This window comes from Lolium perenne, chromosome 2 (assembly GCF_019359855.2).
Source record: "Lolium perenne isolate Kyuss_39 chromosome 2, Kyuss_2.0, whole genome shotgun sequence".
In the NCBI taxonomy this organism is placed as follows: domain Eukaryota; kingdom Viridiplantae; phylum Streptophyta; class Magnoliopsida; order Poales; family Poaceae; genus Lolium; species Lolium perenne.
In genome coordinates this window covers 53,721,481-53,744,591 of record NC_067245.2, presented here as the reverse complement: position 1 = coordinate 53,744,591, position 23,111 = coordinate 53,721,481, and the positions used below count along the sequence as shown (strand labels likewise).

Here is a 23,111-nt window from a genome sequence, read left to right as displayed (position 1 = left end):
CACCGCCGCCACCGCCACCGTCACCGCCACCGCCACCGCCACCGCCACCACCACCACCGTACGGGGGTGGACTTGTTGGCGCCTCGCCTGGAAACTTGATAAATTTCTTCTGCCATAGAATGAACTGGCGCTTGACATCTCCAAGTCTTTTCACCCCTTCAGGTGTAGCAATGTCAATGTCCAGGTCCTCAAACCCTTGGACTATCTCCTCCACCGTGACACGAGCATAGCCATCTTGAATGGGGTTGTTGTGGTGGAGTGCTCCAGGTGGCAAAGCACTGCCGATGGCTACCTTCATGGACATGTTCCCGATAGGATAATACAGATGACATGCTTTCATCTCCTTTATATCGTCCACGGGGTAGCGAGGAGGCTCCGGTGCAGTAATTTCGACCACCAGAGGCTCCGGTGCAGTAATTTCTATCGTCGGTGCACCAGCCGGTGAGGCCTCCGTGGAAGCCACGCTGCTTCTTCTCCGCTGCTGGCTTCCGAGATCCATTGGATGATCTTCATGCTGCGCCCGAGCTGCATCTCTTTCGGCTACTAGTACACTCACGGTTTTCTTCATCACATCCATTTCCGTTACCAACTTCGCCACAACATCTGCATCCCGATCCATCTTTCTCTTACGGCACGCAACCGTACGGGTCATCGTTCTGGGGGAACCCTACTTTCCACGAAATGGGCCCCATGCCTCGTACACGTCCTCCGTGTTCAGGATTCCCGAGGGCTTTTGTCAGGGCGTCGTTCTCTCTGTTGAACTTGATCCTCCCCTCTTGAGCATCCCTCATTGCCTCAATAAGCTTTGGCGTTGGCGGTGGGCGTGCGGTGGCGGTGGCGAAAGGGGGGCGGCGGGGACGAGCGCGTTGGCGTTGGCGCGTTGACGGCGTTGGCGTTGGCGCGTTGAATAGAGGTAGCGTGTTGACGGCGTTACATTTTTATGAATAGAGGTAGCGTTGGCGCGTTGACGGCGCGTTGGCGTTGGCGCGTGCGCGTTGACGGCATCGCCGTTCAAATATAAAACAAAGTGAAATTTAAGTTCATTTTTTATTAAGTCAAAATTTTAGTTCATTTTTTATTAAGTCAAAATTTTAGTTCATTTTTTATTTAGTCAATATTTATTAAGTCAAAATTTTAGTTCATTTTTTATTTAGTCAATTTTTATTAAGTCAAAATTTTAGTTCATTTTTATTAAGTCAAAATTTTAGTTCATTTTTATTAAGTCAAATTTTTTAAGTTGTAGTTGTATTTTTACTAGTTTTTAATTAAAAAAACTTATAGTTACAAAGTAAAAAACAAAAAAACCAAAAAAAAATGGGCCAGGCGCGCGCGCCCTGGCCTCTCTCCTCTCCCTCTCTGCTTCTCTCGATCTCTCCGACAGCAGCGCACGGCGGGACGGCGGCGGCGACGGATGCAAGGGGCGCCAGCGGCGGGGGCGAAAGCGGCGGCGCGGCGCGCGTGTGGCGGCGGCGGCGACGGCGGTTACAGAGGACGACGCGCGGCGTCTCCGAGACGATGGCGGCGCGCGACGCGCGCGGCGCGGTTCTTACGGGAAGATGATGGCGACGGCGCGCGGCGGCGCTCTCGGCGAGGGCGACGACGTAGAAGACGACGGCGACGGCGGCGCGCGGCGCTCGGGCAGCCTGACGGCGTAGAAGACGAGAGGGCGGCGACGGCGCGGCGCTGCGAAGTCGAGGCGACGGTTCGGCGGAGAAGAAGAAGAAGTGCGCGGCCGTCCGCGCTTGCAAATATTTATAGGGAAGCACTTTTAGTCGCGGTTGGTGAGGCCAACCGCGACTAAAGGGTACCCTTTAGTCGCGGTTGGCCTCACCAACCGCGACTAAAGCCTTTTTTTCGCCCCATTTGCGGTTCCCGCGGGAAATGACCTTTAGTCGCGGTTGGCCAGGCCAACCGCGACTAAAGGCCTTTTTCGAAATTATTTCATTTTCTAAATGTGAAAAATAAAACTAATTCAATTCATAATGTTTCAAATACATATAATATATCAATAAATTCAGAAAATTAAAACTAATTCATTTAAAAATCTTAAAAATACAAATATTATATCAAAAAAATCAGAAAATTAAAACTAATTCATTTCTAAATGTTAAAAATACAAATAATATATGAAAAAATTCAGGAAAATAAAACTAATTCATTTAAAAATCTTAAAAATACAAATAATATATCAAAAAAATCAAAAAAATAAAACTAATTCAATTCAAATTCTTAAAAATACATATAATATATCAAAAAATTCAGAAAAATAAAACTAATTCAATTCAAAATCTTAAAAATACAAATTATCAAAAATTCATAAAAATAAAATTAATTCAATTCAAAAGTTCGTTGGCCCCCTCTTCCCGCCTCTTTCCGCCGACCCCCTCTTCCCTCCTCGTCTTCCCGCCATTTCTTCCCTGTCTTCCCGCCTCTTTCTTCCCGCCAATTGTTTCCCGCCAATTTCTTCCGGCCTCTTTCTTCCCGCCATTTTTTTCCCGCCAATTTCTTTCCGCCACTTTCTCCCCGCCTCTTTCTTCCCGCCTCCTCTCTTCCCGCTCCCATTTTTCCCGCCATTTGTCACTACATATAGGTAGCCCGGCTTGGCCAGCATTATCACATCTCTACAATCTCTCATCACTCTCTCGTGGCTTCCACCGCACCCACTCTAACCTACCAGCAGGTGGAGGAGCTTTGCGCCTCGAACTACCCTTGCCCTCCGGGCTACCGTGTCCCTGCCGGCTGGAGCCTAAGCGCCGGCGGCGTGCCGGTCCCTCCCGTCCCTCAGGGTACTGCGCGTCGGGCGGCCATCACGAACCACTACTATCTCGACCTCACGCCGGAGCAGCGGATGAATCCCCGCTGGCATCCCGATAACCAGCATACTTGGGACGCCTTCTTCATCAATCGGCGTGAGAGGGCGCTCGCCAGGTATGAGGAGGACGGTCTGCCTCCTGGAAACTTCCACGAGGCCGGCCGTCGGCTATGGTGGTACGGCCGGACTCTGCAGAGCGTCATGGACTACATCACGGCCGGCGATATCCCCCGCCTGCGCTACCCTCAGTTCGAGCCACGAGCGCCGCCCGACGAGCAATGACGACAGAGCGGCAACGACGCCGGCAACTTAGAAGGCGACGACTACCAGTACAACGGCGGCGGCTATGAAGACTACGAGTATGCATATTATACGCCTAGGCAGGAGTATGACTAAATCACTCCAAATTTCATGTATGCAGGAGTATGACTTAGTCACTCCAAATTTCCTATATGCAGGAGTATGACTTAGTCACTCCAAATTTCATGTATGCAGGAGTATGACTGAGTCACTCCAAATTTCATGTATCATCAGTGCTATCTCGAGTCAATTGAATCATTCGAAAATGGACACCAAACACATCACGGGTAATATAATTCACATGATTCATTCAACAAAGTTTGGTACAATAAATTATTACACATCATTTCTTCCCTTGTGTCCCTGCTTGCTTACGATTGTGCCGTATCCATGGAGCATCCTCATCATTTAACTTAATGCTTGGGTCGGTGTTCACTTTGAAGGGCGGAATTTCAGCAAACATATTATAATCTTCTGACATGTCTGTCTTGTCCTCCACTCCCACGATGTTTCTTTTCCCTGAAAGAACAATGTGGCGCTTTGGATCATCGCATGATGTACTGATCGTTTTCTTATCTTTCCGTTTCCTCGGTTTGCTACTCATGTCCTTCACATAGAAAACCTGAGCGACATCTTTTGCTAGGACGAATGGTTCGTCAAGGTAACCAAGATTGTTGAAATCCACCATTGTCATTCCGTATTGCTGGTCCACCTTTACCCCACCTCCTGTTAGTTTGAACCATTTGCACCGGAACAAAGGGACCCTAAAGGAGGGTCCATAGTCAAGTTCTCATATCTCCTCTATGTAACCATAATATGTGACCTTTTGCCCATTCTCGGTTGCTGCATCAAAGCGGACACCACTGTTTTGGTTGGTGCTCTTTTTATCTTGGGCGATCGTGTAAAATGTATTCCCATTTATCTCGTACCCTTGGAAAGTCGTTATAGTCGAAGATGGTGTCTTGGCCAACATGTACAGCTAATCTACAACCTTATTGTCACTCATTAAATGTTTTCTCAACCAACTGCCGAAAGTCTCCATGTGGGCCTTCCTAATCCAGGATTCAGGCTTCCCAGGGTTGTCCGAGCGTAAAATATTCTTGTGTTTCTCAAAGTACGGAGCCACCAAGCTGGAATTGGTCGAACCGTGTGGTGTGCTTCGATCGGAGAATGGCCGTCCATACATATCATTGATTTCCTTCCGATCGTGCCTTTTCCACTTAGTCTCCCCTCGTGCCGCGATTGAGGAAGACCAATCGGCTTAAGGTCAGGAACAAAGTCAACACAAAACTCAATTACCTCCTCATTTCCATAGCCCTTGGCGATGCTTCCTTCGGCCTAGCACGGTTACGAACATATTTCTTTAATATTCCCATGAACCTCTCGAAGGGGAACATATTGTGTAGAAATACAGGACCGAGAATGGAAATCTCATCGACTAGGTGAACCAGGAGGTGCGTCATAATATTGAAGAAGGATGGCGGGAACACCAACTCGAAATCGACAAGACATTGGATCACATCGTTACGTAACCGTGGTAGAACTTCTGGATTGATTACCTTCGAGAGATTGCATTGAGGAATGCACATAGCTTCACAATGGCTACTCGAACATTTTCCGGCAGGAGCCCCCTCAAAGCAATCGGAAGCAATTGCGTCATAATCACGTGGCCCGTGAGACTTCAGGTTTTGGAACTTTTTCTCCGCCATGTTGATTATTCCCTTTATATTGGACGAGAATCCTGACGGGACCTTCATACCGCTCGGGCATTCAAAAAAGATGACCTTCTCTTCTTTGGTCGAGCGTAGGCGGCACGACCTTGAAACCGTTCCGGATGCCTGGTCATCGTGGTCTTTCAAACTTTGCTGGTCCGCCGTGCTTCCTTTGTATCATTTGACTTCCCATACACGCCCAAGAAGCTTAGGATGTTCACGCAAATATTCTTCGTAACGTGCATCACGTCGATTGCAGAGCGGACTTCTAGGACTTTCCAATATTCTAGCTCCCGTAATATAGATTTCTTCTTCCACATGGCTACGTGCCCGTCGGCTCCCTTCGGAACTGATTGTCCGCCGGGACCCTTTCCAAAGATGACTTTCAAATCCTTGACCATATCAAATACCTCAGCACCGGTGTGTTCCCGCAGGCTTCGGCCGGTGATCTGCCTTGCCGTTGTAATGCTTGCCTTTCTTTCTTCTTGGATGACCTTTCGGAAGAAATCGACGATGCCCAAGGTACACGTTCTTCTTACAATTTGGCAAATGTACACTTTCGGTCTCATGTAAGCGGTGCGTGCATGCATTGTATCCCTGATTTGACAGTCCCGAAAGGTTACTAAGAGCAGGCCAATCGTTGATGGTTACGAAAAGCAACGCTCGTAGGTCAAATTCCTCTTCTTTGTGCTCATCCCACACACGGACACCAGGTCTGCCCCACAGCTGTAAAAGTTCATCAACTAATGGCCTTAGGTACACATCGATGTCGTTGCCGGGTTGCTTCGGACCTTGGATGAGCACGGCATCATAATGAACTTCCGCTTCATGCACAACCAAGGAGGAAGGTTGTAGATGCATAGAGTCACGGGCCGGAGTACTATGGCTGGAGCTCTGCTCGCCAAAAGGATTCATGCCATCCGTACTTAGACCAAATCTTATGTTCCTTGCGTCAGCTGCAAAATCTTTGAACTCTCTCGTCGATCTTTCTCCATTGCGTTCCATCTGCGGGGTGTCTCAACTCCCCGTCCGACTTACGGTCCTCTTTGTGCCATCGCAACAACTTGGCATGCTCTTTGTTCCTGAACAGACGTTTCAACCGTGGTATTATAGGAGCATACCACATCACCTTGGCGGGAACCCTCTTCCTGGGTTTCTGGCCCTCAACATCGTCGTCACCAGGGTCATCGCCTCGATCTTATAACGCAATGCGGTGCATACCGGGCATTCATTCAAATTCTCGTATTCACCGCGGTAGAGGATGCGATCGTTGATGCATGCATGTATCTTCTAACCTCTAAACCCAGCGGGCCGACAACCTTCTTTGCTACGTACGTAGTGGCGGGCAACTCGTTATTCTTTGGAAACATATTCTTCAACATTTTCAGCAAGTTTTCAAATGCCGAGTCAGCTACACCTGCCTGTGCCTTCCATCTCAGCAAATCCAGTGTGCAGCCCAGCTTTTTCAGACCATCATCGCATCCGGGGTACAGCGCCTTCCCGTGATCCTCTAACATGCGATCCAAATTCTCCCTCTCTTTTTCAGTTTCGCAGCGTCTCCGTGCATCAGCAATGGTCCGACCAAGATCATCAACGGGATCATCACGTGCCTCTTCTTCACCTTCCCCTTCACCTTCCCCTTCACCTTCAGCATCCTCCATGAAAGTATCACCGAAATGAGCAAGATAGCTTTCATCGATGAAATCATCCCCTTCTTCATCTTCTTCCATTATAACCCCTCTTTCTCCATGCTTGGTCCAACAATTATAGCTTGGCATGAAACCGTGCCGAAGCAGGTGCATGTGAACATCTCTTGAGGAAGAGTAACCATTCTGATTCTTACATTTAACACATGGAATGAGATAACAAAACCCCCTGCTTGTTCGCCTTCGCCACTACGAGGAAATCTTTCAAACCCGCACTGAACTCGCCGGAGAGTCGGTTACCGTACATCCATTGTCGATTCATCTGCATTATTATAATATAAAATATATAATTAACCATCATGCATTTGTTAAACTAACTAGCTACAAACAATATAAATTAAACAATGAACTACACACACATGCACATTTTATCAACGACACATCAAAGGTTCAAGTTGCTAACCGCGATCGAGGAGGAAAAAATAAATGAGAAAGCTCAAGTGTGGCTCCAACACTTCATATCATGTTTGTTTCATGCTCTTGGGGCATTTCATCAAACACCTTATGTGCATAAGAGGAACCAAAAGCAAACCTAACACCCACTTGTGAAGCTTGTGAAGAGAATGGCACCAAATGGCTAAGTGTTGGCTGCTGCGTGGGTATATATAGGGGAGGGGCTTTAGTCCCGGTTGGCCTGGCCAACCGCGACTAAAGGCCTTCGGGCACCTTTAGTCGCGGTTGGCCTGGCCAACCGCGACTAAAGACCCCCACGTGCACCGGCTGGCCACCGAGCGCCCTGGGCCCAGGCCTTTGGTCGCGGTTCGCCTCCCGAACCGCGACTAAAGGTACCATTAGTCGCGGTTCCTGCAGCTTCGCGACATATGGGGCTCACCCGAAGCCTGTTTTTCCACCAGTGATTCATGGTCGTTACTACAACTGGTGGAGAACATAGTCCTGTTTATGAACATGTTTAGTACTGATTGGGGGACAAGACGGGGAATATATTTATCTAACATCTTTACAGTTACCGTGCACATTACTTGTATTGCGTTTTGCGTCTTTTTTACTTTTGGTTAGACGTGTATGATAATATTCAGATAAATTATGCAGACACCAAAAACAATCCTTAAACTTTCTAATAATAAATAATGCTGGACCTTAGCTTATCTATCCCGTTTCCGGGCAGGAGAATGGACTTTTCTAACTCGACCTACATGAACATCCTTTTCCAGGAGAATGGACCTTACAGTAAATTCTGAATCTATGAAATTCTAATTTAAATATTTAAAAAATCAGAAAAATATTAGCATGTAAAAATATTGAAAATTACCAGTGCGTATATTTTCAGAAAGAAATCTATATCTCTTATAAAACAAAACCCCACTAGAGGGTCATTTAAGTTGTCTATCTCAACATGCAAGCTATCCACATCATCCAATCTATTAGCCATCCAATTGTCCATGTCATCCCCCACTAACATTCATTAATACTCTACATGCAAGCCACATCATCTATTTTTTATGCCATCCAATTATCCACATCATCAATTTTTAGCCGTCAACTACATAACCATTTCAAGTCAGTTTTTTAAATTAGCCTCTTGACTATTTACGCCAATTGAATCCTGCATGTTCCTATAAATAACATCATATTCCAATCAACTTATATCCTTTTATTTTTTATAAAATAGTGTTGTCAGAGAAATTTCCGCTGCAGCGCGCGGGGTATCCTTCTAGTATATTGTATTTTAGACTCAGCAAAAATAATACTTAGTCTCACCGTTTGTAAGGAGTAATGAACAACACACTAATATCTTTGATTTTGTCAATTTTGTTGAGATTTTGTAAAAAAAATTGAGGACTTAATATAGTGTATTTTGTTCTAAAAATTTACACACCGATAAAATGCACCATTTTCTATGTCTAGATTACTTTTTTAGATTTCTGAAACTTTCAAATAAAAAATTAAAATAAAAAAGAAAATAAAACCAGGCTACACGTAACCCGAGCTACACTTGGACTTCCGGGCAGTGGGTGTCATGTTTACTATCTTAACGGCGTATGATTCGATCTAGATCTGACACCAGTTCCAATTTATACTATCTTAATAGAGTGGATAACAGTACTTAAGCACTTATGACAACTGGCATTTAATGCCGTAGTAGTCAAGTCCTTATGACTAGCATTAGATTATTTCCAACGGCATTCTCAATTTTATACGGTCAAAAGTATCCGTAGTGGGTGTCATGTTTACTATCTTAACAGTGTATGATTCGATCTAGATCTGACACCAGTTCCAATTTATACTATCTTAATAGAGTGGAGTACAGTACTTAAGCACTTATGACAACTGGCATTTAATGCCGTAGTAGTCGAGTCCTTATGACTAGCATTAGATTATTTCCAACGGCATTCTCAATTTTATACGGTCAAAAGTATCTGCAGTCGTTCCCGCAAATGACAGTTGGTGAAATCGTCGGGTCTATCGATTGGAGGATATTACCGTACTGTGTCTTTTTTGGTACGCATCCGTTCCTGGCCACGTTAACCAAAAAGTATGAAATAATAAATTTTGGTGAAAGTTAATTTTTTTATTCGAATTACATTATATACATATTACAAAGTTAAATGAAAATGACTAAATTTAAAATAAAACCTAACCAACTAGTTATCGGACTGTGTGATGGGCTAGCCTTGCCGTCGTTCTCCCCTTGGATGGCTGCGCCTGCTCCTGCGCCTATCTTTCTAACCTTGCTTCACGCATCTAGCAGTGCAGCATCGCCGTAGGTATTAACGGAGCTTCTCTGCGGCACTAGCCCTTCAGCATCGCTAGCCACTAGTGGTGGTCCTTGTTCTGGCCGACCCGCGACACTTCGTAGGTGGCATATAAAGGTGTTGTCGCATTGGATTAGTTCGGATTAGTTCGACGCTCCAGCTCGGGTGCATATAGAAAGGCGCAGGTAGATAGAGTGGATGAGGAGGTGGCCCGGTGTGGCGGGTATTAAAGACACGCTAATTGCAGACAAATGGGACACCTAGCCCATTGGTGGGCCCTCGTCCTATTTGGTGGGTGTATCTGGACACGTTCGGATCCTCGAGCAGGCCACTGATTATTGTGGGGATTTTTTGGAGTTTTGTAGTTGGATTTTTGTCCAAACGGCCAATAAACGGTACGAGAGTCATGGTAGAGAAGTCATCTAAAGAAGACAATAGATGTAAACCATACACTGCATTATCTCTTATTTTCATCCCTATTAATTAATGGTAATTAAATAAATTTTAGTACGTAGTAATAAATTATGTTGCTAAAAGAAGACATACTCGTATGATTCAAACCGGTAAAATGGGCTTCTCTTGTTTTATAAGATTTATTAGCTAAGCGAATACATCTTTCTATTTTATATTTTCTCTTCTTTAACAAAAAAAATGCAAACATAGCATCTTCAAACAAAGGCTGACGTCACTCTGCTGTACAATGCAAAGGGCTCTCGGGGGCGCCGTTGGATATGCTAGCTGTCCGCAGCACTGAGCATACGCCTTGTCAGACTTGCCTCAATTCGCTTATTGCCAAAGAGAGAAGATGTACTATCTCAATTCATAGGTCTTCTCCACATACACACAAGTGAAAGAAAAACCAATGGAGACGACGGTGCTGAGCTTGGCCAAGTCTGTGCTGAATGGAGCCGTGGCTAAGGCGACATCTGTCATCACGGAGGAGGTGGCCTTGCAGCTTGGCGTCCGGAGAGATGTTGCCTTCATCAACGATGAGTTTGAGATGATGCAAACTTTCCTGCTGGCGGCTGACGAGGAGCGGGGCGAGAAGAAGGTTGTTCGGACATGGGTGAAGCAAGTACGAGATCTTGGCTACGACGTGGAGGACTGCCTCCAGGACTTCTCGCTTCATCTAGAGAAACCATCTTGGTGGCGGTTCCCTTGCACCATGCGGAAGCGCCGCAGTATTGCCAATGAGATTATAGATCTGAGAGCCAGAGTGGAGGACGTCAGCCATAGGAATCTCCGTTACCGCCTCATCGAAGATCCCAACTCAAAGCCAACCACAGCTGCTGACAGGTACTTGTCCAGCACTGCTGCAGTATTTGGCATTGACGGAGCAAGACGTGCTGCGAAGCTGGAAAATGACAAGGTGGACCTTGTTGACCTGATCACCAAGGATGATAAAGATCTTAGGGTTATCACGGTGTGGGGAACAGGCAATGATCTTGGAAAGATGTCGACCATCAGGAAGGCTTATGAGGATCCCAAGGTAACCAAAAAGTTCAGATGCCGTGCTTGGGTAAAGCTAGTAAATCCTTTCGATCCAGACGAGTTCCTGCGGAGCCTTGTGAGGCAGTTCTATGGTAATTCTGATTTGATTGGAACTCCAAAACAAGGAAGAACTATGGGGGTTCACATCTCCAAGAGCATGGCAGCAGAATGCGACATGGAGAATGAGTTTGATAGGCATGTCAACGAGAACCAATACATGATTGTCATTGAGGACCTGTCAACCATATCAGAGTGGGACTGGATCAAACTGTACTTGCCCAACACGAACAAGGGGAGTAGAATTTTAGTGTCAACGCAACAAATAGAACTCGCAAGTTTGTGCGTTGGTCAGCCAAATCAAGTATCGGAGCTCAAACAGTTCTCGTCAGATCAGTCCCTTTACATCTTCTTCCACAAGGAGGTAACAGAAATCATCTATTTAACATCTTGTCTTGTTATGGTCTTTTAATCTTCTTGATGGCTGAAATCAGGTCACTGCTTGTTCACCGTTTAAATGGAGCTAAAAATTAATGTCAAGTCAAGGATTTTTAGTAATCTTGTTAACATTGTCTAATCCAATCCAATAAGTAACGAAATCATTCGTTGATCTATTGTTAGCCTAACTAATGTTATGCTCTGTTTCGCAACACTTTTTCATAATGTGGCGCTTTACATTGTGTAAAAGCATCTCTGTAGATGCCCCAAACCGCAAATCTCAAATATGTGTATCCAAGCCACCCCAAACGTGTTTTGCAGGCTAAAAACCGCAGCGTAGCCTAGACGCTCCAAACACGGCCCACAAAACAGCATATTCGGGCCGCGTTTGGCGCGTCTGAGCTACGTGATGGTTTTTCAGCCCGCAAACAAAAACCGGAAACACATGGTTTATGTAAATCATCCGATAATTTTCAGATCTAGCAGCATAATCATGCAAACAGATTGTTCAAAGTACTCAATCATACATGAAACACGACACCAAAAAAGGATCAAACATCACTTCATCTAGGAGGAAATGATCAAGCATCACCGTTGGCTGCCAGTGCATCCACATGGCCGCCACCACTCGTCGTAGCATCATCACCTTGGGTATTCATGGCAGCCATGGCAGCGTGTGCAGCTTCCCTCCTTCGCGTCAATATCTCCATCTTCGCATGATTTCACCACTTAAGATGGAACTCATCCATCTTAGCAGGATTCATCATCATAGTCGCATTCTCTGCCACGATGAGCTCCGCCATGGCCCGATTCTCCTTGGCACGTGCTCTCCTCTCCTCGATGTCGGCCTTGCGCTCTGCATCCTCCCGGAGCATGCTCCATTTTTCCTCCTTCTCCTTGTTCTTCGTCTCCATCATCTCCTTCTTGAAATCCAAAGTTTTCACCACCAACAATTCTTTGAATTTGACCATAACATCGATCTTGAGAGACAATGTTGTGGCCTCTCCTTGTGTCTTGATCTTTTCCTTGGTCATCTTTGTTCCATCCGGCCTCTTCTTGTTCTTCTTGGTCTCAAGCACGTCATCCTCTTCCACATCCTCCAACTCGATAAGCTTATGCCTTGGTGGTGGCGCTTCTTGCTCCCTCAACTTCCAATTTGGATTGTGCTCAAGAAGGGAATAGCAATGACGTAATGTAAATGGCTTGCCCTTCAACCCGGGCATTTCCCTATACCTTGTTTGCGCGATAGCATCCCAATCACCGGCGTTGGTGCCGCTCGGTGGCGAGTTCCTCACGCCCTCAATGCAACCGACCCACCTGCTGCACGTCGTCTTGATGCTATCCCATCGGCCTTGGAGTGAATGGTAGGAGCGTGTTGGAGTAGAAGAGAGAGGTGGCATCAATTGGAAGAACTTGTCCTTGATGCGTTGCCAATACCTCTTGCTGGTTTGATCGGTGCCGGTCATGGCATCCATCGAAACCGCCTTCCAAGCCCTGATTAGGATCACGTCCTAAAATTCGGTGCAGTTGCCGGACCGGATCACTCTTCCCTTCGGCTTGGCCACCGCCCCATCAAACGCCCCATCCTCTAGCTCTTCCAAGTCATCTTCCTCATCGACGCCAACGTCTTCTTCTTCCCCAAACTCATCGCCCTCGAGTCCCTCCTCCAAGCCGTGGTTGTAGTCGTCGTAATCCGCGAGAGACGGCGAATCTATGTCGACGAACATCTCGTTCAGCATGTCAGCGTACGACTCCGGCGCAACATCAACGGCGGGAGTTTCGTCGACCACCTTGTGTGCAACAGCCGATGCCGACAATGCCTTTGCCATTGCCGCCATCAAAGCTGTCAACGACGCCATCTTGGCGGCGGCTGGCTTCTTCACAGTGGGTTTCTTCGGTGTCGGCTTCTTCTGCGCCGGCGGCTTGTTGGTCGGCCTCTTCACCCGCTTGGTCGGTGCTTGAGGGGTGGCGACGAAATGCTGTTCCAGCCGCTTCCGCTTGTTGTTGGGGAGGACAACTTGTTGCGGGGTGTCGACCACGAGCACCTCGGTGGTGGCTGTTGCGCCGCTGCAAGATCCATTTGCGGTGGGTGGAATCGATCCGCGCGGCGCGGCCTGTTCCACGAGCAGGGGCAGGTTGAAGGCTTCCATCTTTGTGCGAGCACTCTGTTGCGGAGGCCGGAGAGGGGTGGAGACGACGGAATAGGGGGCGGTTGGTGGGGCGGAAGCGGGAAAGGGAGGATCTGAATGTTCTTTCGCGCTAACGCAGGGGAGAAGATGGGGTTCGCGCTCTCACAACCCCGCCAACCCGGGAATTTGGGGTTTCTGCGGCGCGAAACTGGATGGCACAGAATTTTCTTTTTTTGATATGGGGTCCGATGAGGTGTCTAGAGTGGCCCTTTTTTTCGTCCAAACCCGAAAAACGGTGGTTATTATGCGGATGGAGGTCCGATGCGGTGTCTGCTAGAGACGCTCTAATTATAACAATGTTGGTATTTAAGAATGTTGAACATTTTGTTTAGTTTTACTATATAGCAGTGTACTTATGTCCAATGTCATAGCTACATATATTCGTTTTCCTGCCTCCTCTGTCTATGTGCATGGTGGGCTTACACTAAATATTGTGAAAAGTAGTGCCAGAACCAATATAGGATGCCATGTAAATTGAAGTTTAAATTGTAAGAAAACAATAAACATTCAAAATAGAATGATTATGACCAAAGATACATTTGGGTAAATATTTAAAAGCATAAATCAAAGTAAAATTCGAAACAATTTACAAAAGGATCCATTTACACATAATACGTTTAATTTGTTACACTAATGCATAGTTGGAACTAGAAACATGAATGAAAATTTATACAAAGTGACAACTTGAATAAATATCATAAACCACGATAACCAATTGTTCAAGAATATGTAACACCGAGGAACAACTTTTGAATTTTGTGCACACAACTACCACTACTGAGGTAACTACTAACTAGTAAAACATAATTGACCTCATTTCTCTCTTACGAAGTGCTTAAGCCCCTTTCAGTTAGTGTTATTCCATATCCCATGTTGAGGTGGAAATGAGCTCCACATGTTAGCATCTTGTTTTTCCTTTCCCTCTCCTACCACCCTTTGCTTACTTGGCGTCCACCTCCATATCCTCAAAATGCCATATCCCCTGTTCAATAATAGGACATTTGTTGTTGCTGGAGCTAGACCTCAAACTACTGTAAACACGAAAATTTATTTATTTAACAAAATATATCAATTATTTACTAACTCTTAGAAAAAAGGTCATCAACAAGCATTGTAAAATCGTAGTGGTAAATAGAACATGAAAACAAGTCTTAGTTCCTAGCTCTCATAATGTGTCAGTGTCCTTTCCATTTAGTGTTAATTATATAGACAAGTTACTTACAATCCTACCTAATACTGACAATAAATGGGAGATCAAAGTCTACATGATTCTCCTCGATTTAGTAGATTAGCAGTATATCACGATCCCATGACATATTGGTCTAACAGCACAATTATGTCGGAATTTCCTATCGTGCATCGAGCTCCTTTTTTGTGGGTGGTGGATAGAGCTCTGTATTGTAATATATAGTGAATTCTAATTTACATAAATAGTTCATGAATATCTGCACTTGCAACGGAGTAGCGGTTGACAGGACTTTTTTTATTAACATGTACTGCATGTAAAAACTGTATAATATGTAGGAATAACTCATAGGCAAGCCATAAAAAAATCCTATTATTTTCTAATTGAAATAAATGAATATAAGTCTTGAGTTAATTTCTGATCAGATGTTTTTTGTGTACGTATGCTTTAGCAATTTATTTATATTTCAATGCATGCTTATCCAGTTGTGTTACATCATTAATTCCTACTTCTCCATTAGTTCAACAAAGTCTTGTGCCCAAATAAAATTTGTGTTCATGGAGCAATATTCCAATGTCAAAGTTGAAGATTTGGAATGAACAAAAATATGAAGGGAAGCAAATCCAAGGATCTGGAGTAAAACAAGTGCTAATCAGTCTTTTTGCAGAACTAAAACCAGCTGGACAGAAATAAAACACAATACAACCAAAATAGACAGATGCAAATTAAAATCCATTAGTACTCCTTTAAAAAACTTAGCTAACATTATTCTGGCGCGACGATGCTGACATCACCGGTGCTGGCATCACCCATTCAGTGCTATAAACAAGTGAAGTATGGAAAATGAATGAATTATCAAAGGGCCTATTTTAGTATTACCTGAACATGCTCTATGCCGAATTTTAGGTGTTTGCCGACCAAAAACATTCCATCAATTTACCTGAAAAACATTCTATTATTTTTCATGCGGAAGTTTAAGATGGAGGAAGCCAAGATAATAAAGTGACCAAAATGGTATATGTACTCGAAGACTAATGTTATGTCTTAACTTCTCTGCAAGGTGATGTATCTTGGTAGTTGTAGTAGTATTAGGTGGCAGCCTGGAATGGTGGGAGGTTCATATCTATATAATAAATGGATAATCACAATGACATTTATCAAAAAAGTTTCAAGATAATTTTTATAACTAGTAAGTGCTTCTGTGTCGATAATGAATGTGTTGTGCTTGGAGCATATGTTAAGCTAAAGGACACAATCCGTATTGCCACCATCATTTCCACTATGCATGTCAAAGACATAAATAGCGACGATGGACAAAACTTACCCTATGTCGACATACTGCTTTCATGAGTTGTGCAGATGCAAATGATAAAGTTGGGGAACAAATATCATTAGATGAATTATAAATTTTGAGTAGATAACATTTCTTAGTAAAAACCAGGGAAACTATGAAGGGGTACCTACACCATAACATGGAACACCTTTATCACACACTGATGGGTAATGAAGTACCCAATGTTCTTCGCTAGCTCAGCAAATAAAAGGCAGTGTTCTACTTCAGGGATGAGGTGAATGTGACGCCTAACAAGCTAAAACACCCAATGGAAAAAAAATAAAATAATTTTAGTTTATTAGTGAGAAATACGAATTGCAGCTTTTAGTTTTATCTGCTAACATAAATCCGATCTTCCTTACACAAGTAAGATTGTTCTTGTAAGATTGAAGAAATTAACAACCATTTGGAAAATCACCTAATAAATGTAAAGCTGTTTCATAAGCTCCAAAAGTTAACATTCATTGAGTACTTCTATCACTGTCCCGAGATATAATAGGCGCCACAAGAGTGGGTGATTGATTAATTTATGCTCCCTAAATCTCCAACACATATTATGGATCGGAGGGAGTACTATACTACAAATATGGAACTAATTATGCACTGGATTTTTTGCAGGGTAATGATCCGACTGAGACGTCACTGGATACCCAACGGGGCCTGAATGTGGCCGCTCATGAAACAATTACGGAACTAATTTCTCAAGACCGTAAGACGCGTGAAGTAATATCCATTTGGGGATCAGATATTACTCAGAGAACGGCCCTCGTGAGAAGCATTTACGAGAACCAAGAGCTTGATGGCAAGTTTCAGAGGTGTGCCTGGATCACTGTCCAGCATCCTATTGATCATGCTGTTCTCCTTAAGAGCTTAATTCTTGAGCTGGATGGAGAAAACCTAGAAGCCGAAGCTGATAAATTGGTTGAAGAGTTAGCCAGTCTTCTGAAAGGACAGATGTACCTAATTGTTCTTGACAATATATCAACCAGCATTGAGTGGGACTCAATAGTATCATATTTTCCGACAGAAGGGTGTAGAAGCAGGATCATAGTCACAACAGCTGATGGAAGTGTTGCCAAGCACTGTTCAGAGAAACACGAGAACACTCACGAGCTCCAAGTTCAAGAAGATGATATAGAGGCTGACTCAAACAAAAAGAAGGTAGCACTGACCCGCACTTTGTGCTCTCCTATATACTCCAAAAAATGTAGTAATTTCAAATAAAGTAAAAAAAATTGAATCCTTTTGGGAATCAAAGATAATCCAGTACTGTACTCGTATAAAATTGTTTGGCCAAGAAATGATTCACATTGACTTCAGGCAAAAAAGAAACAAATCTATGACGAATATAGCATGAATAGTACTTTAATATAGGACCTTCAAGTCTGTTTTTCTCACCCAGGAAACAAGAGAAGTTATTCCATGGTGAATCTTTCGTATACGAGTACAATACATGATCATCTTTGATTCCCAAAAAGATTTGAATTTTTTGACCTTTTTCTAAATTTCTATTTTTTTAATATAGGCTGCGCCTGCTCCTAGGTTCACCAACGTATTTTCGAAGGTAGCACTCCATATAGTCGCGTCTCTCTCGTTTAATTAATAGATAACACCTAGTTAAACTGTCACTAGCATTGAAGTGCTGCTATTCTTATTCGCAAAAAAAAGTGTTGCTATTCTAGCATTGAACTGTGAATCTGCGATGTGCCTGAGAAATTCCATGCATGTCTATTCCATATTTTAAGATGAACTCGAGTATTGGACAAATAATAGATGGACGACTACGACTGGTGCATACGTACTAACTGTCACCATTCATTTTCTCAGGAGTTCAAAGCAATTGGCCTTCATTCCAGTTTCACCGAGTCGGATTTAGAGTCAAACTCAATTCTGGAGAGTGCCAAAGATAACGGGGCAACAATGGAAGAACCTGAGCTTATTGGACGCGAGGAGGAGAAATCTCGCATCGTTAAAATGTTACTTCGTCCAGATGGTGGCAATCAATATTGTGTAACCTCCGTGTGGGGAATGGGTGGGGTCGGGAAAACTACACTTGTCGAAAGCATCTATCATTGCCCCAAGATCATTGAAAAGTTTCCAAGACGTCTTTGGGCCACTTTGTTGCAGCCTTTCAATCCAGATGAGTTCAAGAGCGGACTTGCTTTGCAGTTACAATACCGTAAAATACCCAATATAATTGCCAGTGTGACAAGAGGCAGCATCCAGAGTTACTCCATAGAGGAAACAGAGCAATTACTTGGAAATGTCACAGAGAAGCTCCTTATTGTGGTTGATGGTATATCATCGGAGGGTGAATGGCACATGGTAAAGACATGTCTGCCTGAAAATATGGCCAATGGGAGCCGTATCATAGTCACCACGAGGGAAGCAAGTGTCGCGGCAGATTGTTCAGTGCCACGGGGAAATCACATCGATCTCCAAGGTTTAAAATATGCGGATGCTTTTAAGTTATTCAAAACTAAGGTAAGTTCTTCCTCATCTTGTATCCTCTATTTTGAATTGAAATCGATTGCGTAGTAATACTCGCTCACTCAAGTACTGATAGCAGAGATTGGATAAATCAAGTATGCCCAATGAGCAAATAGCACACATGTACTTGCTACCTCTCTAAAATATTGCTTACCTCAAAATAATGTTTCTAAATTTTTGGTTCATATAGTGCAAAAAACCCACGGTTCTTCAAATTTAGAGCATCCATCTATCTAGGAGAGTGGACTTTCAGAGCAAGTGCTTGGGGCATCCGTATCTGGGCTGTCTATACTGCATCAATATCCATACTAGCTCTTTTTTTCCTCTCAAACAGATTCTCATTTTTATATCTCTCACACCACAGTCTTTGAACTTGAAAATTTGAAGATCACTTGAACATAACAACTAGAATATGGGAAAATAATTTATATTTTTATGTTATTATGTGTGTGTGTGTATATATATATATATCAGGAATTTATTTCGAATTTTGAATAATTAAAAATTAAATTTGCACAAAATAAATTTCCAAACTATTTCTCCCCCATTCTATTTTTTATTTTTGTGTGACTTGCAAAAAAAATATAATTAAAATATAATTTGAGAGATATGAAAAAGGAAAAGTCAAAAAAGGTATGGGTGCGGGGAGTGCACCTGCTCCCTTTCGCTTTCCCATCAAGTTAATAGTGTACGTCCAAATTAACTACGATTAGGATTTTGTATATTTTGACTTTTTTTTAGAACCTGTCAGCGATGACGTTAAGCGTGGGTCAGTGATGAATGGTTTTTTTTTCGCGAAAACGTAAAAACCTTGCGATTTCGATGCATTGATAGATCAAGAAGAGTTTAAGTACAACTTCAAGGACCGACACAACACGCCGTATAACTCGACCCAAGAAAAGGAAAAAAAAAAAAGACTAAACTAGGGGACTCGAAAGTTGGGTGCCTCTGAGCCGGCCCCACAGCTGCACGTATTGCTGCAGTGCCAAGGCACTAGGTGCACCTACTATGTTGGGGATCCGGGTGCGTTCAACCAACGCCTCGCGGACCGTGCGCGCCTTTCGCCGTGGTTCGGCACTAATGCATACACCTCCGGCGCCATCTTCTTGATGGACGTGCCGTCTAACCACCTGTCCTCCCAGAAGAGGGCGGATTCTCCGTTGCCTACCACCATGGAGGTAGAGGCCGCGAAGACGTCCAACTCCGTCTTTGAGAAGTGCATGTCTAGCCCACGCCAAGGTCGCAGGGGTTCAGTGCGCATCCTCCAGATCCACCTCACCCTTAGGCTGATGGCGGTGCGTGCAAGGTCTGGGATTCATAGGGCCCCCAGCCGCAGGAGCCTACAAACCCATGCCCAGTTGACGTGGCAATGCCCACTGTTGGCATCCGTCCTACCAGCCCCGAGGAATCCTCGCAAGATTTTGTTGATCTGCTTTAGTGCTGTTTTGTGGAGGCCCAACACCATCAGCTGGTGCAACGAGATCGCTGCAGGGACTGAGCGTATTAGCGCCAAGCGCCCCGCCCTGGGCATCATCGATGCCCTCCAGGTGGGTAGCTTGTCAGCCGGACGTTCTATCAGGGGCTGGAATGTTGCAGCCGTCAGCTTCCTGATAGCCAAAGGGATGCCGAGGTATCTCACCAGGAAAGGCGCTAGCTGGCACTCCATGAATTCAGCCGTGGCCTCAGCATCCGAACAAGCGATCGGGGATACTGAATATTTAGCGAAGTTGGTGTGCAATCCAGAGGCGTTCCCAAAGAGCTACAGGATACCATGCACAGCACGCAGTTCCGTCTCATCTGGGTGGCAGAAAATAACCACATCGTCCGCGTAGAGTGACACCGATGTCGCTAAATCCCGCCGCGACAAGCGTCTCAGAAACCCTAGCTCCATAGCCTTAGCCAACATCCTGTTTAGCGAGTTCATCACCAGAACAAACAGCGCTGGCGACAGGGGGTCTCCCTATCTCAGGCCCCGCCGATGCCAAATTGGGGGACCTGGCTCGTCATTGAGCAACACCCTAGAACTCCCGGTGGGTAGGAGGATGGACACCAGTTCGCGGAACCTCGGTCCAAACCCTAACTTGCAGAGGATTTCCAACAGGAAACCCCAAGAGACGGAATCGAAAGCGCGAGCAATGTCTAGCTTGAGCATCACTCGCGGCTCCTTCTCCCGATGCAGGAATCTAGCTATCTGCTGGACCAACATGAAGTTGTCATGGATACAACGTTTGCGGATGAACGTACATTGGTTGCGATCCACCAGCGACTCCATCCGAGGAGCTAAACGCATAGCCAGCGCCTTTGCGACTAGCTTGGCAAAGATGTGGATCAGGCTGATCGGCCGGTAGTCGCCAAGCGTAGCCGCATCCAGGCGCTTAGGCAGCAAGATCATCAGAGCCTGGTTAAGACCCTGGAACACGCGCCCACACAGCGTGAAAAGCTTGTTGAAGGCTGCCATGAAGTCATGTTTGACCACTCCCCAACACTTGTGCAGGAATTCAGCCGTGAACCGGGTTCGGGCGCCTTGCCCACCGGCAGTCGCCGAATCAACTCCCAGATCTCATCTTCCGTGAACACCATCTCTAGCTCCGAGAGGTCCTCAGAGTGAGTGTCCAGGAAGTCCAAGTCCAGCGAGTGATGTCTAATCACCGAGGAGCCAAGCTGGCCCTCAAAGTGTGCGAAGGCAGCTTTAGCCATGGCTGCATGGTCAGAGATGACCGCGCCTCCCAACCTGTAGACTATGGATCATGTTCTTTTGGCAACGGTAAGCCGCGTGCTGTTGGAAGAAGGCCGTATTGGTGTCCCCCTCCTTGAACCATGCTATCTTGGCCAGCTGTCTCGCCATGGTACGCTCGAGCGAGGCCAGGCCAAGGTAAGCATGTTTGAGGTGAGCCCTAAGACAGCGTTCATCCGGCGACAGACATCTGGATTCCATAGCCACATACAGCCTGAACACCACCTCCCGCGCTCTCATCAGCTGCAGTTTGACGCATCCCACCTTCTTGTCGCTCCAACTCATGAGGGTGCGCGCTTCAGCTTAGCGGTGAGCCCTCGGAAGGGGTCTGGGTCCCCCTCCACCACATCCCAGGTTCTCCGCACAGCATCCTCAAAGTCGTCCAACTTCAACCAGAAGCGTTCGAACTGGAACTGCTTCCGTCCCGTTGATTTGGTGGTGAAGTCCAGGAGGAGTGGGCAATGGTCAGCCACCACCATCGCCAAGCAGCGCAACATGGAGCTGCTATGCAACTCCTCCGAGGCAACCGTGACGAACACCCGATCCAGCCACACGAGAGTGGGTGTATCCCTCTCGTTAGACTAAGTGTAGCGGCGCCCATGTAGATAGATCTCCTTCCGCTCGTAGTCGTTTAAGAAGCGCCAGAATCTGCCCATCATCCTACGGTTAAGGTTACCGTTGTTCTTGTCCTCATCACGGTAGATCAGATTAAAGTCCCCGCAAAGGGCCCATGGTCCGGGTTGACCCCTGCGAACACCGCGGAGTTCCTCTAGGAAGGCGACCTTGTCAGCCTCAGCCTGTAGACCATAGACACAAGTAAACCACCACACTGAGCCTCCATCCCTGGGGGCTACCCTCGCTGTAACACTGTTTGCCCCGTAGTGGGCGTTGTCGAGCTGCACCACCCGGCTGATCCAGGCCACAATGGTACCCCCCACCCCCGAGTGCCAACCGCCGGCAAGCAGAAGTAAGCATCAAACTCTGCGCCTAACACCTCAATAACGATATCATGGGTTACAACAGATAACTTTGTCTCCTGGAGACATACAATGGACGCACTCGTAGTGCTCACTACACTCCTAACACCCGTACGCCTTGCGCGATCATTGAGGCCTCGCACATTGGCCATGAAAACCTTAGGTTTGTACAACATTGGAACAACGTAGAACACCCGTGGACCACCATCAGGGGCTAGGCCTCGATGAGGCGACCACCCGTCATCCCCAGCAGTGGTGGGGAGCAGCCTCTGATCGACGAAAGTGTCCACCCGTAGAACTGCGATCGCCTCAATCATGTCATCCGTGAGGGGGAGCTCATACATCTTATGGTAGGCTTCCAGGGCAGCCTCCGACGGCGCCTCATCCCCCTCGAGAAGGCCAAGCTTGCGCATCACGTTACGCACCGCCCTCATCTCGGCGCTTAGACCACTAGGTTGTCCCGCGATCCTCGAACTGCGGCGGGGCTGGAAGTTAAGCTCGACCAACCTACGTTGGACAGCCAGGGTCTGGAGGAGTGCATTCGAGCGCGATTTCGCCGCTGTGAAAAACTCTCCAAGAGTCCGGGGTCTCGCCATGCCAGGCTGCGACCGAGGGAGGGGTGCATGCCTTGCCCTCTGGAACACCAACGGTGGCGAGGCAAAGCGGCACACTGTCGGGGTCGGGGCAGGCGATGGAGTAGGGGTCAGAGCTGAGACGTGATCGTCACAGACCGGGGGCGGATCCATGACAATCTCCTCATCCACCCTCTGTTGATCGCCAAAACCCACCGGCGGGCAGCGGCCTGTCAACACGGTAGAGCCGGGAAGAGCCTAGAGCTGCGGCTGGCTGAGACCCCTCCGAGCGACGGCCCGCAATGCTCTTCTGGTCACACGCGGCGATGCGAAGTGCAAGGGCGTGCCACCTGACCTATACCTGGTCAGGAAGGTGATGGGGATGCCTCGCTTAGTTCCTGCATGGCATACACGTAAACATTAAATCAGAGCCTCGATCGGCTCTCAGTTATCTCTGTGA

The 23,111-nt window shown here is 46.0% G+C and overlaps 1 protein-coding gene across 1 annotated transcript; it reads left to right on the top strand.

Moving 5' to 3' along the window:
• Positions 1-10,106: 10,106 nt before the first annotated feature.
• LOC127322791 (disease resistance protein Pik-2-like) lies at positions 10,107-11,204 on the top strand. Its single transcript, XM_051351198.2, has one exon. It carries the CDS (start codon positions 10,107-10,109, stop codon positions 11,202-11,204), a length of 1,098 nt encoding a protein of 365 aa, XP_051207158.2.
• The last annotated feature ends 11,907 nt before the right edge of the window (positions 11,205-23,111 follow it).